We start from the raw sequence: 14,852 nt of genomic DNA, 5'->3' as shown, positions 1-14,852 counted from the left end.
CAGGCAATATTATCTGCTCATATTCAGCAAAATGCTTCAGAACTCATTGGACGGCGCTTCACAGTGCAGATGGACAATGACCCGAAGCACACTGCGAAAGCAACCAAAGAGGGAAAGAAGTGGAATGTTATGCAATGGCCAAGTCGATCACCTGACCTGAATCTGATTGAGCATGCATTTCACTTGCTGAAGACAAAACTGAAGGGAAAAATACCCCAAGAACAAGCAGGAACTGAAGACAGTTGCAGTAGAGGCCTGGGAGAGCATCACCAGGGATCAAACCCAGCGTCTGGTGATGTCTATGCATTCCAGACTTCAGGCTGTAATTGACTGCAATGGATTTGCAACCAAGTATTAAAAAGTGAAAGTTTGATGGATGATTGTTAATCTGTCCCATTACTTTTGGTCCCTTAAAAAGTGGGAGACACATATACAAACTGTTGTAATTCCTACACCAATCACCTGATTTGGATGTAAATACCCTCAAATTAAAGCTAAAAGTCTGCAGTTAAAGAGCATCTTGTTCGTTTCATTTCAAATCCATTGTGGTGGTGTATAGAGCCAAAAAGATTAGAATTGTGTCGATGTCCCAATATTTATGGACCTGACTGTATATAGCTTCAATCCTCAACATCAGGGATCTCCAAACTACGGCTCTCCAGCTGTTGCAGAACTAAACATCCCATGAGGCATTGTAAATCTCTGACATTCACAGACATGACTAGGCATGATGGGAATTGTAGTTCCTGAACAACTGGAGGGCCATCGTTTGAAGACCCCTGCTCTACATGGTGTACTGATTTTCTTTTTTCTTTCCATTATGTTATTTTTTTTTTTAATCAATTAATGTATATAATTTGCATTAACTATTTATATTTAGAGTTATGCCTCCCTCAAAGTAATTTAGGGGTGGAGCAGGGGAAACATAAAACAGTAGGAGTTCAATTTATCTTATTATAGAGAAACACACATAAAAATAAGATATGTTCCTATAAATGCATATTGACTGCACTTCAACCAGTAAAACAGCTGGAATCCACCATCTAGATGGCGCATTGGTGTTAAAACACAAATGTGTTCATCATGCTTGTTAAATGAATTGCTGTTCCAACGTATCTTTAAAGAAAACATACTGGCACAAATAACATTTTTTAAATAATTGCATGCTGTCTCAGTAACACCATCATCTATGAGTGACATCAGAGCTCAGGAATCAACACCACAGGATACATTTCCATTTACCACTTTCTCACATATTTGGAGATTATGAAGAGAGCAAAGCTTCTAAGCATCCTTTGGGAGCCTACACCTATCATTCTTTGGGCAGTTGGATTAGGGAACCCAACCCTACCCTTAACATGTATCATTTTATTTTCACAAGATCTACTGGCTTGCCAGTTTGTGCTAGAAACCTAGCACTAACTCCAGCTTCTATCCCTACTAGGGCCTGGTTGGGCCAATCAAGCCTTAGGGGCCATATTCCTGGATACAAGAGGAATAATTTCCTACCTGTCTACCTAGACATGTAAAGGGATATTCTGACTGCTCTGACGTTCTCTGTAATTTACTTAATAAGTCTGATTAAATGTTGCATCTTAATCAGCCAATTTACCAATATAGAATTGTAACATTTTAGACTGATCCATAACTGATGCACTATAAGGTGCCTTAAAGTGGTAGGCTCTATCTTGAGCTGGCCATAGACGAATCAAAAATATTGCCGGTTCGGCAGGGACCTTCCGAGTTTTGATATGTATGTGGCTGTGCCCAGTTGACAGATGTCAATAATTTGATCAACTTCTGTTGAAGAGAGATGCTGGAACATGCTGGAAGCATGCTGATCAGTCTGATCAGTGTAACAGCGGTGAGTCCCAATGTAAGAATAAAATTTCCCAGTGGGGATATTGATACCTTCATCCACCTGGCTTGTGTAGATGAAGAAATCATTTTTTTATTCGCTGGCTGAATGAAGAAAAAAACTCTTTGTCTATGGCCAGCGTAACAACATATCTGGTGAGGGTGGAGTATTTACAGCCCCCCACAAGGTGAATGCACAGATATCATTGGAACACAGAGCACAACAGCACTTTCTTTAAAGAAAAGACTTTGTTTTGCACAGTTATCACTTTTATGCATTATAATTGTCACTTTTAAAATGAAATTGACCATTCTTCCAGAAGCGCATTTGTTAGGTCAGGCACTGATGTGGATAAGAAGGCCTGGCTCGCAGTCTCTGCAATAATTCATTCCAAAGGTGTTCTACCGGGTTGAGGTCAGGACTCTGGCAGGCCAGTCAAGTTCCTCTACCCCAAACTCGCTCATCCATTCTTCCCTTTGGGATGAATTAGAGCAGAGACTGCGAGCCAGGCCTTCTCATCCACTTCAGTGCCTGACCTCACAAATGTGCTTCTGGAAGAATGGTCAAACATTCCCATAGACACACTCCTAAACCTTGTGGACAGTTCTCCCAGAAGAGTTGAAGCTGTTATAGCTCCAACTCAATATGGAACCCTACGGACTAAGTCTGGGATGCCATTAAAGTTCATGTGGGTGTAAAGACAGGTGTCCCAATACTTTTGGATATATATATATATATATATATATATATATATATATATATATATATATATATATATATATATATATATATATATATATATATATATATATATTCACACCCTGGCACTTCTGGGTACAAAATGTCTTAGGTGGCTTGCTGACCCCATGACAGGAAGCCACTGCCCACATTTTCAAATAAAGAAAAAATGTAGTGAATGTATAAAAAAAAAAAGCAAGGCTGGCTATTTACATTATTTAGAGAACAATACTAAATATAACAAGCAATGCTTAATGAATAAAATTCTGGGACAGATGTTGCATAGGTCTAAGGTCTGTGTCCAGGTTGGACATTATTTACTGAAAACCAGCCCTGGTATCTCTCTGTATTCCAAATTTAGGCTAAAAGAGAGGGACTGTTTATTTCTTATAGCTTTGTATATCTTCTGATACAGAAGATATACAAAGCCATAAGAAGTAAACAGTGCTGAAAACCCGTTACAGCCCAGTCATTTCTGAACTGGATCTTTTGGGATGAAAAGTATATTTTGCAATGTGTTCTACATAAATCTATCTAATCTATCTAAATCTAACAATTTCAAACCCACTATCTTTTATTTAAATTTTGATAAAGGTACAGAGTGAGTGTATCTCACACAAACAAAATCCTTCTTCAGTCTTTATTTGTTTTTTTTTATAATTTATTATATAAGCATTACATTTATAATCCACAGTTCAGTACAAAGGCAGATTGTGTTGCTTATAACAGATATGAGCAACTTAAACAATAGGAGGTCTGTGTGTGTTACAGGAAGGAACTTTACCTATTGGCTGAGATGTGATGTTACGGCAGTTCTGCTCTGTCACATTACAGGATATAGGGTACACTTTTAGAAACCATCTAGAGAGAAATAAATAAAACATAGTTAGCTCTTAGCCTTTGTTGACTAACAGCTGTTTATTTATTTAGCAATGATGTTCTTGCAGGTAATGATGTTCTTGCAGGTACAGAGTGCTTAGCAGTATTTAAAGTGGTAGATTCACGGTCGATCCCTGCCCTGGTTACTGTTATTACTAGGACAGAAAGTGAGGGGAAATCCATTGGGCTGGCGTTTCAGCTTCTCACATTGCCATTTTTTATTAGTTTGTGATCACTTTTTATCCTGTAAAGGTGTTTATTCATTAAAACCCCTCATTTTTGACCATGTGGAGTCTTTCTCTTTTTTCCTCCATGACTCCATCCGCAACTAGTTCCTCCTGATCTTTCTGTTCCGGAACTGGAAAGTGTGCGTGATAGCGGTTCAACTTCCACTTAGGACAACCACCCTTCATTGGTGATCGTGACCTACGGGACAACATCCGAGTGGATACCACGGGAGGTTACCTCCTCATGCCTAAACAGACGTACTGCTATACGGCAGATACGTCCTACGGATCTGGTAAGAGTACCTAATCTCTTTCATTTTTGATGTCTGTGGCGTGTTACCTGTGGTGGCCTTACATCTAAGTACCAGTTCACCGTCCAGTGTTCAAGCTCCTTTCCTGGTTGAGAGGACCTCCATTGATTCTACGTTCATGGACTCTGGCCCCAGAATATACCACATTGCACTATAGACATTTCTCTGTCCATATCTCACTTGTTCATTTCTATTGTGTTAATTTACAATATTTTTTAGGATCTGTCCCAATTTTTCACAGACATACACATGTTTTACTTATGTTCCTAGTTCATGCTTGGGACTTTAGCGCTGCACTTTATTATATATATATAGAAATCCTAAGTTTAACAGTGTTCACCAGAACAGAAAGTGAAGGGATGTCTCATGATGGGGACACCTGTTCTGATATATTTAGTAAAACAAAAACAAAAATTAGGATAATGCACATCCAAATTAGAATATCAGCACATAAACAGTAAAGCCTCGTACACACGATCAGATTTTCCGCAGACAAAACCTCGGACTTTCGTCCAAAGGGCGTTGGCCGGGAACTTGTGTTGCATACAAACGGCAAGGAATTGTCGGCCAACAAACACGAACGTAGTGACGTACTACGTGGTTCTTCAGCTCTTTAGCGCCACCCTTTGGGCTCCTTCTACTAATTTTGTGTTAGTAGAAGTTTGGTGAGTGTTGATTCACATTTTTCATTTTGTGCTTTTCATTTCGCACTTTTTATTTCGCACTTTTCAGTTTGTTTCTGAACGGCAGTTCGCCAACCAGTCATGTTGCGGGATCAGAGGAGATAACGTGTTATTTATTATTGGCCTTGGAGTTATTACTTTGACCCAAGTCCAGTCCAGGAACAGGATGAGAAGGATTTATTGGACCAAAAATTGGTTGCTTTATTAATCGTGACCAATTATGTCATATGCCTTTGCTGCGGGAGCTCCAGGAAAATAATCCAGATGATATTCGGAATTATCTCTGGATGACGGACCCCTGCTTTCACCAACTCTTGGCATTGTTGACCCCCTATATTAAGAAGCAGGACACATGCATGAGGCTTTTATTTTATTTTTTGGTTGAATAATGATTTGATTTGGTGTATTTTCTATATTTTTGGATGCATAGAATGCACTTTTTGGTTAAGTTTTATTGGCAGATAGCATGTCTAATTTTATTTGTTTTCTTTTTTTTAATGCAGAATAAAAAAAAAATTGTGGAGCATAATACTTGGCTATGTGTTTTACCTCAAAAGACAGTTTGGGAGTAGGCAGTTACATTTTAAAAAATACAATGTAAAATTAACAAGGAACACCAACATAGTTGTAAAAACTACGGGATAATGGTGTTGTGGTAACTTGCACCAAAAAAAAAAAAAAAACAAGCATAACAATATTATTCTTGATATCACTAGAAAAAAAAGCCTTTGAAAATTTGTTTGCAATAACTCCATCAGTATCACCAGCAAAGCAGCTTCATTATTATCCCATTAAAGAAGAAGAGAATTGTGCGCTGCATTTCGAGATTTAATAATCTGCCACGCCACGAATGTTAATTCTGCATTACGAACACTAGTTTACAAGACCGACCGCTTCTGGCTTGTCCTTGCTTCCGAGCATGCGTGTTTGTACTTTGGACTTTTGTCCGACGGACTTGTGTACACACGCTCGGAAAATCCGACAACAGACATTTGTCCGCGGAAAATTTTAAAGCCTGCCATCCAACATTTGTCAGCGGAAAATCTGACAACAATTGTCCAATGGAGCATACAAATGGTCGGATTATCCGCCAACAGCCTGTCATCACACATTTCCCGTTGGAAAATCCGATCGTGTGTACGCGGCTTAAGGCTGCCCATACATAATACAATTTTATTATTCAATTTCTGTTAGATTTACCCTCAACTATGTAGTGCAAGGGCCTGCCTGATTGCATACAAATTGAAAAAACTAAAGCAAATTGTACAAGTAAATTGTATAATGTATGGCCAGCCTAAAGCTGCCCATACATTATACAATTTTCTTTTGTTGCCCCAACACTTCATATTTCTGAAATGTGCCTGCTGTACCATGTACTTGTATGAGAATCTCTGGTGTTCATGCCAGTCCCCTTGCTTTCCTATGACAAACTGACCACACTAAGCAGGAGAACACACCATTGTTAGTTCTCTAGCTATATGGTCAACTCAGTATGCTCTCCTCCAATGATCAGACTTGTCCTGACACCCCCTGCTGCACAGCCATTCACTGGAAAGATCAGTGTGCTGCTGCTTCTCCTCCCCTCAGCTCTTATGCAACTGCGAACAGAGGGAATGTGATCACTTTAAAAAAGGGGGAAAAAAAGGTATTTATAATTTTTTTTTATATCTGTACAATAACGTTTTTCCTTTCATTTCTATTGGGTTGTTGTACAAGGGGATCGTTTAAAATCACTTTAATTACACAAATGCAGGTGTTAGAACCAGTTTCTTCAAGAAAAACCCAAGAATAATAAACTCAAAATAAATAATAAGCCCCCCAACCCTTTAGCTTTTTCAAATTTCATATATCTATGAAAGGAAGCATCATATAAAGACATAACAATAATTTGTAGTAGAAGCCAAGATCTCCACACAGTTCCTCTATCTTGACAGAAGCAAACTCTCAGCTACAAGCATCATATACATTTTCATTAGAACAGGGAGGAGATCAAGGCTAAAAGTATAGCAATTAATCAGTATACACATGGATAGGTACCAGAAAGTACCTTCAACTGGCATGGGGACCCTTAGGATCAGCTGGAGGTGGGGATCACAACGTTTCAGGGTAAAGACCCCTTTCTCAAGTGGGACCTCCTCACTGTTCTAACCATGCATATTGATGATGTTTGTTAACTGCTGTACTTTTTGCCTGTATCTCCTCCCTATTCTATAGAAAATGTACCTATATGATGCTGGTAGCTGAGTCTGCATCTGTCTAGTAAGAAGAACTGTGGGGAGATCTTCTGCATGTACTACAATTTATTTAAACAAAATGGTGGCTGTCTGCATACAGACACTCACTCCCTGTTGCATAAATGTCATGAGATGGGTAAAAGATGGCTTCAGCTCCTGTTCTCCACCCGTAGAGAACTCCTCATATGCATTTCGCCCTATTCGTGGCTTAATCATAAAGGCCTTTATATAATGATTCCTTTCATAAATACACACAATTTGAAAAGCTAGCTGTTTGGTGTGTTACTTTTTATTTATTTACACCTGATCCAATAACCACTGTCAAATTGGGGTTTCCACTCACTTGACGCAGTGTCATGGTATTTTTCCTCTGAAAGAGATCAAGGATCTCTTCTCCAACTTCTCCTGTTAGCTACAATTGGAGATACAGGTGATCCCTGAGCAAAGGAATCTAGGATGGAAAAGGTAGATGACAGGCTCAGCCATAGAATGCAATGCCAAGTTGCTGCAAGCAAAGCAAACTGAATATTGGCATGCATTAAAAAGGGGATTAACTCCAGAGATAAAATTATAATTCTCCCACTTTACAAGACTCTGGTCTGACCGCACCTGGTGTATACCATCCAGTTCTGGGCACCAGTCCTCAGGAAGGATGTACTGGAACTGGATGTACGAGGAAAGGTTACAAGCACTGAACTTATTCTCTCTGGAGAGGAGACGCTTGAGAGGGGTTATGATTTCAATGTACAAATACCGTACTGGTGACCCCACAATAGGGATAAATTTTTCTGCGAACGACAGAGACCCGGCCATTCACTAAAATTTGAAAAAAAAACGGTTTACACTTAAATTGCGTAGAGAGTTCTTTACTGTAAGAGCGGTTAGGATGTAGAATTCTCTTCCACAGGCGGTGGTCTCAGCGGGGAGCATCAATAATTTAAAAAAACTATAAGATAAGCACCTGAACGACCACAACATGCAGGGATATACAATGTAATACTGACATAAAATCACACACATAGGTTGGTCTTAATCGACTTGTGTCTTTTTTCAACCTCACCTATGTAACTAGGGTGTCCATTTATGAAGCAGTGAAATATATTCACTGCTTCATTCTCTGGCATTCTCAGAGGAGATTGTTCTCTTCTAGATGCCGGTTTATGAAGTGGAGTAGATCGCTTCTCTTTTGGAGGAGTGAAGCGATCTACAAACGCTTCCAACAGTGGAGAATGGCCCCTGATATTGGAATCTCATCAGAATTTACGAGATTACAGTACCAGAAATTCACAGAGGTGTCTGTTTATTAAGCAGTGATAAATTATCACTGCTTAGTAAACCGACAGATGGCTTGATTAATGGTATATAATGGGTCATATAATGGGTCATAAAATATATATATATTTTATATATATTATATATATATATATACACACATACACACATTATATATAATATATATATATATATATATATATATATATATATATATATATAATATATATATATATATATATATATATATATATATATATATATATATATATATACACATAAATATGAGAGGGGGACACGATTACTGTCTTGGGGGGACTGAACGAAGTATAGGAAAGTTAATAATCTTCCTTCTTCCCCCTCAGATCCCCGGGATTCTCTCTTCACTCCCCGATTCTCCACCTCTGAGCTGGTGAATCTGGGAGTGTGAATTCTGTCACAGATCACCAGTGAGGTGCTGAGATCACAGCTTCATAAACTGGCCGTTGCTATGTCAGTCAATGAGGGTTCTCAGTGTGCGGAGATAATCGGGTGGAGAACATGTTCAAACGAGTTCTCCCCCATTATCTCTGTTTCATAAACTGTTTATGAGCTGAGATCAGTGGCGATCCTCAGGGTCACCGCTGTTCAGTTTCATAAACGGACACCTATGTAAAGCTATGTTTCTGTCTGTAGAAGTTATCCTTAAAATAGGTGGTGTTGAGGCTAAGGTCAAGCACCTTAATGAAAAGGGAACTTTTTTTTTTATTAGGACAATGGGATGCACATTTTGGACAGAGAGGATCAATGGATTGCAAGAGGTGTGAAAGGGGCTATCTATGTCAAACTGGAAACAGCCATCATTGAACTGGGGATATGGGCCTTTGGCACCACAGGTTTGATTTACTAAAACTGGAGAGTGCAAAATCTGGTGCAGTTCTGTCTAGAAACCAATCAGCTTCCAGGTTTTATTGTCAAAGCTTAATCAAAAAAGGTGAAGTTAGAAGCTGATTGGCTACCATGCACAGCTGCACCAGATTTTGCACTCTCCAGTTTTAGTAAATCAACCCCCATGTCTTTAATACAGTAAATAATGTGGTTTTAACATCTCTACCCAGGTGTTTTGACAAAAATTCACACCTTCACCCATGCAAACTGGATGTTATTATGTAACTAGTATATGCTGTTTCCACAATTTTTACACCTCAATTCCTGTGGTAGCAGGATCAAGGTGGTGGTGCTAGCTGTTTGGATATTTTCCCGGCATTTATTAGAACAGAAGTGGCTTGGACAACTTCCAAAACATCTATAACATTACAGAACAAATCAAGCTGCATGTAGCGAACTACTACTACATATACCATGATTTTAGTGACCCATTTTCAATCCAAATGGTGCTTAGATGCGTTTCTCAAAAAAAAAAATCCATGTAATTTTTCTTAAAGTTGTTATAAAGGCTAATCATTTTTTTTTCCTAAAAAAAAAAAGAAGTTATATTTTCCTGCTCTGTGCAATGGTATTGCACAAAACAGCACCTTACTTCCTCTTCTGGGGTTCCTCGACAGCACTCTTCTCTCCTGCGAGTGCCCCCATAGAAAGCAAGCTGCTATAGGGGCACTGGTGTGGGTGCACCCCCAAGTGGATGTGTGCTACCATAAACACGTACAGTTTGGCTTGGCCCCGCCTCCATTCCCTCCTCAAAGGATTTTATTGACAGCAACAGGAACCAATGGCTAACACTGTTGCCTCTGTGTCCTGTGAGAAGAGAAAGAGGGGAGAGCACAGCTGCAGACAGGCACAGTACTGGATCGAGAAAGGACTCAGGTAAGTGTTTAGGCAGAAGTGGAGGCGATACAACTTGACATTTTTCCTTAATGCATGTTGGCTTTAGAACAACTTTAATTAAAGTAAATATAGTCACTTTTTTACTCTCCTGCTTTGTACCTTTCTACATCATAAATTATCTATGGGTTGGTCATTTTTAGCTAGTGTTTTCAGTCACAATAAAATACTCTATTTATTTGTATACTATGATGCATGAAAGGAGGCAGAACACTTACTGGTAAAAAGGATGAGGCAGTGGCTCCACTGATATAATGGGCAATAATCCACGCTCCCCTGTACTCAGGGACTGGCCTTCCCATGATGACTCATCACCGATGTCCTTCATATAGACTACATCATTCATAGAGACTGCAAGGAACTCTGACTTTCCTTCATCCACCTGAGCTCCAGCATCATGAACCACAGCTCGAGCATAAAAGCACCCTACATTTTACAAGATTACAGAAAGAATCAGATATACTTGAATTCTGAGGGAGTACTTTTTACTATGACCATACTATTGTGTATCCAGTCTGGGGAGGGTCAGCAAGCCGGCAATCGCGATCATCCCATCGAGCGCGGGTAGCTGACGGGTCATATGGGAACACAGCCCCACACACAGACCTTCCTCCATCCACTGCTGCCGCTCTCCTCTTCACTGTAAGGCGGAGATCGGGAGAAGTCATAGTACTGGATAGAGAGCGGGGGCAGGAGCTGCTGGAATTAACGTTATCCATTAATCAGCAGGTGATTGGTTGCTGGGCAGTCCTAGCAACCAATCACCAGCTTGTTCATGTAAAAAGTTAACTCTATCAGATCCCGCCCCCACCCTCTATCCAGTACTGTGACTTCTCACGTTTTCTGCTCTGCTATACACTGGTGTAAGGTAGGAGATTGCTACCTACACACTGGTGTGAAGGGGACAGGGGAAACTACCGTGGGGGGGGGTTGAAGGGGTCAGAGGACACTACATGGGGGGGTGTGAAGAGGACATCGCACTGGGGGGGCAGAGAACATTACAGTGAGTGGGTAGAGGGGACAGGGGAAACTGCATGGGGGGCACAGAGGACACTACAGTGGGGGGAGGGGTGTGTAGGGGAGACGGGGACATTGCATGGGGGGCAGAGGACACTACAGTATGGGATGGGGTAAGGGGGACAGAGAACACTACGGGGGGGGTAAACGGGACAGAGGACACTGCATGGGGGGGCACAGAGGACACTACAGTGGGGGGGGAGGGTGTGAAGGGATCAGAGGACATTGCTTTGGGGGGGCAGAGGACATTGCATGGGGTGGGGGGGCAGAGGACACTACAGTGGGGATGGGGTGAAGGGGACAGAGGACATTGCAGGGGGGGGAGCAGAGGACACTACAGTGGGGAGGGGGGTGATGAGGACACTGCATGGGCAGCACTGCGAACACTATATTGTTGGGTGAAGGGGACAGAGGACACTGCATTTGGGGGCACAGAGGACACTACAGTGGGGGGTGGGTGTGAAGGGGTCAGAGAACATTGCTTTGGGGGGCAGAGGACAGTATGGAGGGGGTGAAAGGGAAAGAGGACACTGCACTTGGGGGGAGTGCAGAGAATACTACAGTGGGGGGAGGGTGTTTTGGGGGGGGCAGAGGACACAAATGTGGGGAGGGTGAAGGGGACAGAGGACGCTGCATTGGTGGGGGTTGCTGAGGACACTACAGGGGGGGTGAAGAGGACACTGCATGGGGGGGGCAGAGGACACTACAGTGGGGGGGAGGGTGTGAAGGGATCAGAGGACATTGCTTTGGGGGGGCAGATGACACTTTAGTGGGAGGAGAGAGGACATCGCATGGGGGGGTGCTGCTATGGGGAGGCAGGTGACATTACTGTATGGGGGGCTATTGTGGGAGGGGGGGGGAACTACTGTGTGAGGGGGGGTGGGGGGCAGAGGACACTATTGTGAGGGGAATGATGTAAAGGGGAGTGAAGGACACCAGTGGGAGTGGGGACACTTTAGGGGCTGTAAACTATAATCATAAGCTTACAGAAGGCTTATGCAAATGTCATATAGGTGTTCCATACCTTCCTGGAGAAGGAGACCAAGATACAGTGTTGCCAATTCATCCTGATTTACAGATACTTGTACTTCAGTGTCTTCTACCAGTGCAGAATTCAACCAGTACCTCTCATCGAAGAGCAGATGTTCTAAAGTGCAAGCCACAATACCTAAATAAGTATGGTTAAGATAAATATAGTTAGATAAATATTCAGGACATATTTTGAGTTATGTTTGCAGTGTTTATATGTATAATGTTACTTTATCCTTTTTCATGCTTCCTCTTTTGTATTTTTGTTACTGTATGAAATAGAGAGATTTGGAGATTGGCAATTAAAGGGAACACTGTAGTTCACTACAATCACTTATCCTCCATATCTTACCGCTTTGGAGATGCCAGGCAACTAGCAAACCTGCAAACCTTCCAACTATCCCTAATTTGGATGGATGGTCCCTCTTTAGAAGCCAACCCCCTCCCCCATCCTTTATTCCTACTGTCTAAATAAGAGTTGTCCCTCTAATTTTAGTCTGATATACATGTATCTATGAAAATGTACTAAACTAACTACCATGTGTTATTTTGCACTAAAAGTTTCATCCTATCTCTGAATTGCCTTGTTTGTTACTTTGAATAGCCAGCATAAAGGAAAAGTAATGTTGGAAAAAAAAAAATATGGATTTCTGACAAATACATTCTGACAAATACATTATTAATGGTCTGCATAACTGGAGGTGTGATGGGCATCCCTTTTCTCATCTCAGAACGTTGGGAGGTATGAAAAAGGAAGTGATATTGTCCACCTGTGTCATTTTGTTGTTGTAATTTTTGTAACTGTACTGTATGTACTGTTACATACATACATACTGTATGTATATATATACATACAGATAGAAAGACTTTTATTGAACAATTATGGAAACTGTGACATCTAGTGGTTAAACAAGAAATTGCAGTAGGAGCAATATGATGTGTACTTCTACTAGGAAGCTGAGAATATGAATGTTTATTGTAATATTCCATGTCACTACCATGTACAGAAATCACCAAAGGAAAAGGCAGAATGAACAAGTGAGTATTGTACTCATGCAGTCAATACTGAATCTTACCTTTTGGTGTACCAGCTTAAGGGCCGGTTCACACTTCGGAACACATATGCGATTCACATGCAATCCGGGTCCAGTGCGATTTCAGCCCATTCATTTGAATAGGCTGAAATCATGCCAGATCGAATAGTCAATCAGTTCCTAACTTCAGCTTGTTCAATTAAGTTCTGGCAATAAAACCTGGAAACTGATTGGTTTCTATGCAGAGTTACACCAGATTTTGCACTTTCCAGTTGTAGTAAATACACCCCACTGTGTTTGTAACCCTGTATGAGGTGTTAAGTTAATATTGACACTCACTGCAGATCGCAAGTGCAGTGTGCTTTGAACGCGGTACGTGAAGAGAGCACGGAACACAAGTTTACCTCACTACTCTGATGTGAAGTGGAACTCAAAAAGGAGTTCCAGCCTGGGGGAAAATAATTAAAACTCAGCAGCTACAAATACTGTAGCTGCTGACTTTTAATATATGGCCACTTACCTATCCAGGAAGCCCACGATGTCGGCACCCCAGCTGATCTTTGGATTAGCTCCCGGGTGCTGCCGCCGCTATTCCTGGTAAGGGAAACTGGAAGTGAAGCCTTTTGGCTTCACGGCTGGCTCCCAACTGCACATGCACAAAGCATGCTGTGCTTTCTAACTGGCCCGGCGGCGGGGAAAGGAAGAGGGGGTGAACTTTTGAGGGACCGCGGTGCAGTCTCCCAGAAGTGAGGAAGGGTATCTGTCAAAACAGGTACCCGTCCCCCGCCCTCCCCCTGAAAGATGCCAAATGTGACACTGGAGAGGGGGGAGGAGCAGATCAGCGAAAGTTCCACTTTTGGGTGGAACTCTGCTTTAAGTCAGAAAATTAAGTCCTGATAGAACACTTCAGGCTGGCTCCTTTTGCATATAAAATGTATATAAAACATACCGTAAAGCTTTTCAAATATATAGCTTATATAGCTATATATACAGTATATAGCTAGATAAAACATTAAAAATAAGTGTCTGCACTGTTCAAAATCAAGTCTTGCCTTGTTCTGCACATGTTCGGTTGCTCTCTATTCTTGGCACTGTGCCTAAAATCAGAGCCACTAGAGGCCAATCAACTGCCAGCTTTAAGATTTATGCCGCGTACACACAGTCGGAGTTTCCGACAACAAATGTTCGATGTGAGCTTGGGGATCGGAATCTCCGACAACATTTGTGCGACCGTGTCTGTAAGACAAGTTTGAGCCAACATCCTTCAGAAATAAATCCAGGATTTTGTTTTCGGAATGTCTGTACGCGGCATAACTGTTGCTGAAAGGGGGAAGATGACATCAGGAATGACACAGACTGTGTGGAGGGAACACAGATTAGAGACAAGAAAAGCAAGAAGGGTGATAGGACAAACTCTGCTACCAGGAAGACACTCTCCTTTCTGGAAGCCTGAACTTCAGCACTGTAAGGCCTCATTCATTTTTAACCTCCCTGGCGGTATGATTATTTCGGATTTTAGGTGCTGAAAGCGGTACAATTATTTTGCATGGAAATTTGGCGTTTTATATTGTAGGTCTGTAAATCTTAACAATAACACACTTAAATCTGTCCAAACAAGAGTCTAGTAGATATCCCGGGTATGATAAAGTTTGAAACACAAAAACATAAATTATAATATAATAAATAAATATAAATAATTGAAAAAAAAAAAATTAATAATAAAATAAATTTCCCCACGATTCACTATCG

General features: G+C 41.1%; 1 protein-coding gene across 1 annotated transcript in view; it reads right to left on the bottom strand.

The window, feature by feature from the left end:
* SH3TC2 (SH3 domain and tetratricopeptide repeats 2) overlaps nt 1-14,852 on the bottom strand; it is a 190,077-nt gene that overhangs the window by 63,267 nt on the left and 111,958 nt on the right. The window contains 3 exon segments of the mRNA XM_073620584.1: nt 3,376-3,457; nt 10,242-10,449; nt 12,065-12,208. Coding sequence (XP_073476685.1) covers nt 3,376-3,457; nt 10,242-10,449; nt 12,065-12,208 — 434 coding nt within the window.

This window comes from Aquarana catesbeiana, linkage group LG03, assembly GCF_042186555.1.
Source record: "Aquarana catesbeiana isolate 2022-GZ linkage group LG03, ASM4218655v1, whole genome shotgun sequence".
NCBI classification, from domain to species: domain Eukaryota; kingdom Metazoa; phylum Chordata; class Amphibia; order Anura; family Ranidae; genus Aquarana; species Aquarana catesbeiana.
This window is presented reverse-complemented; position numbering and strand designations above follow the sequence as displayed.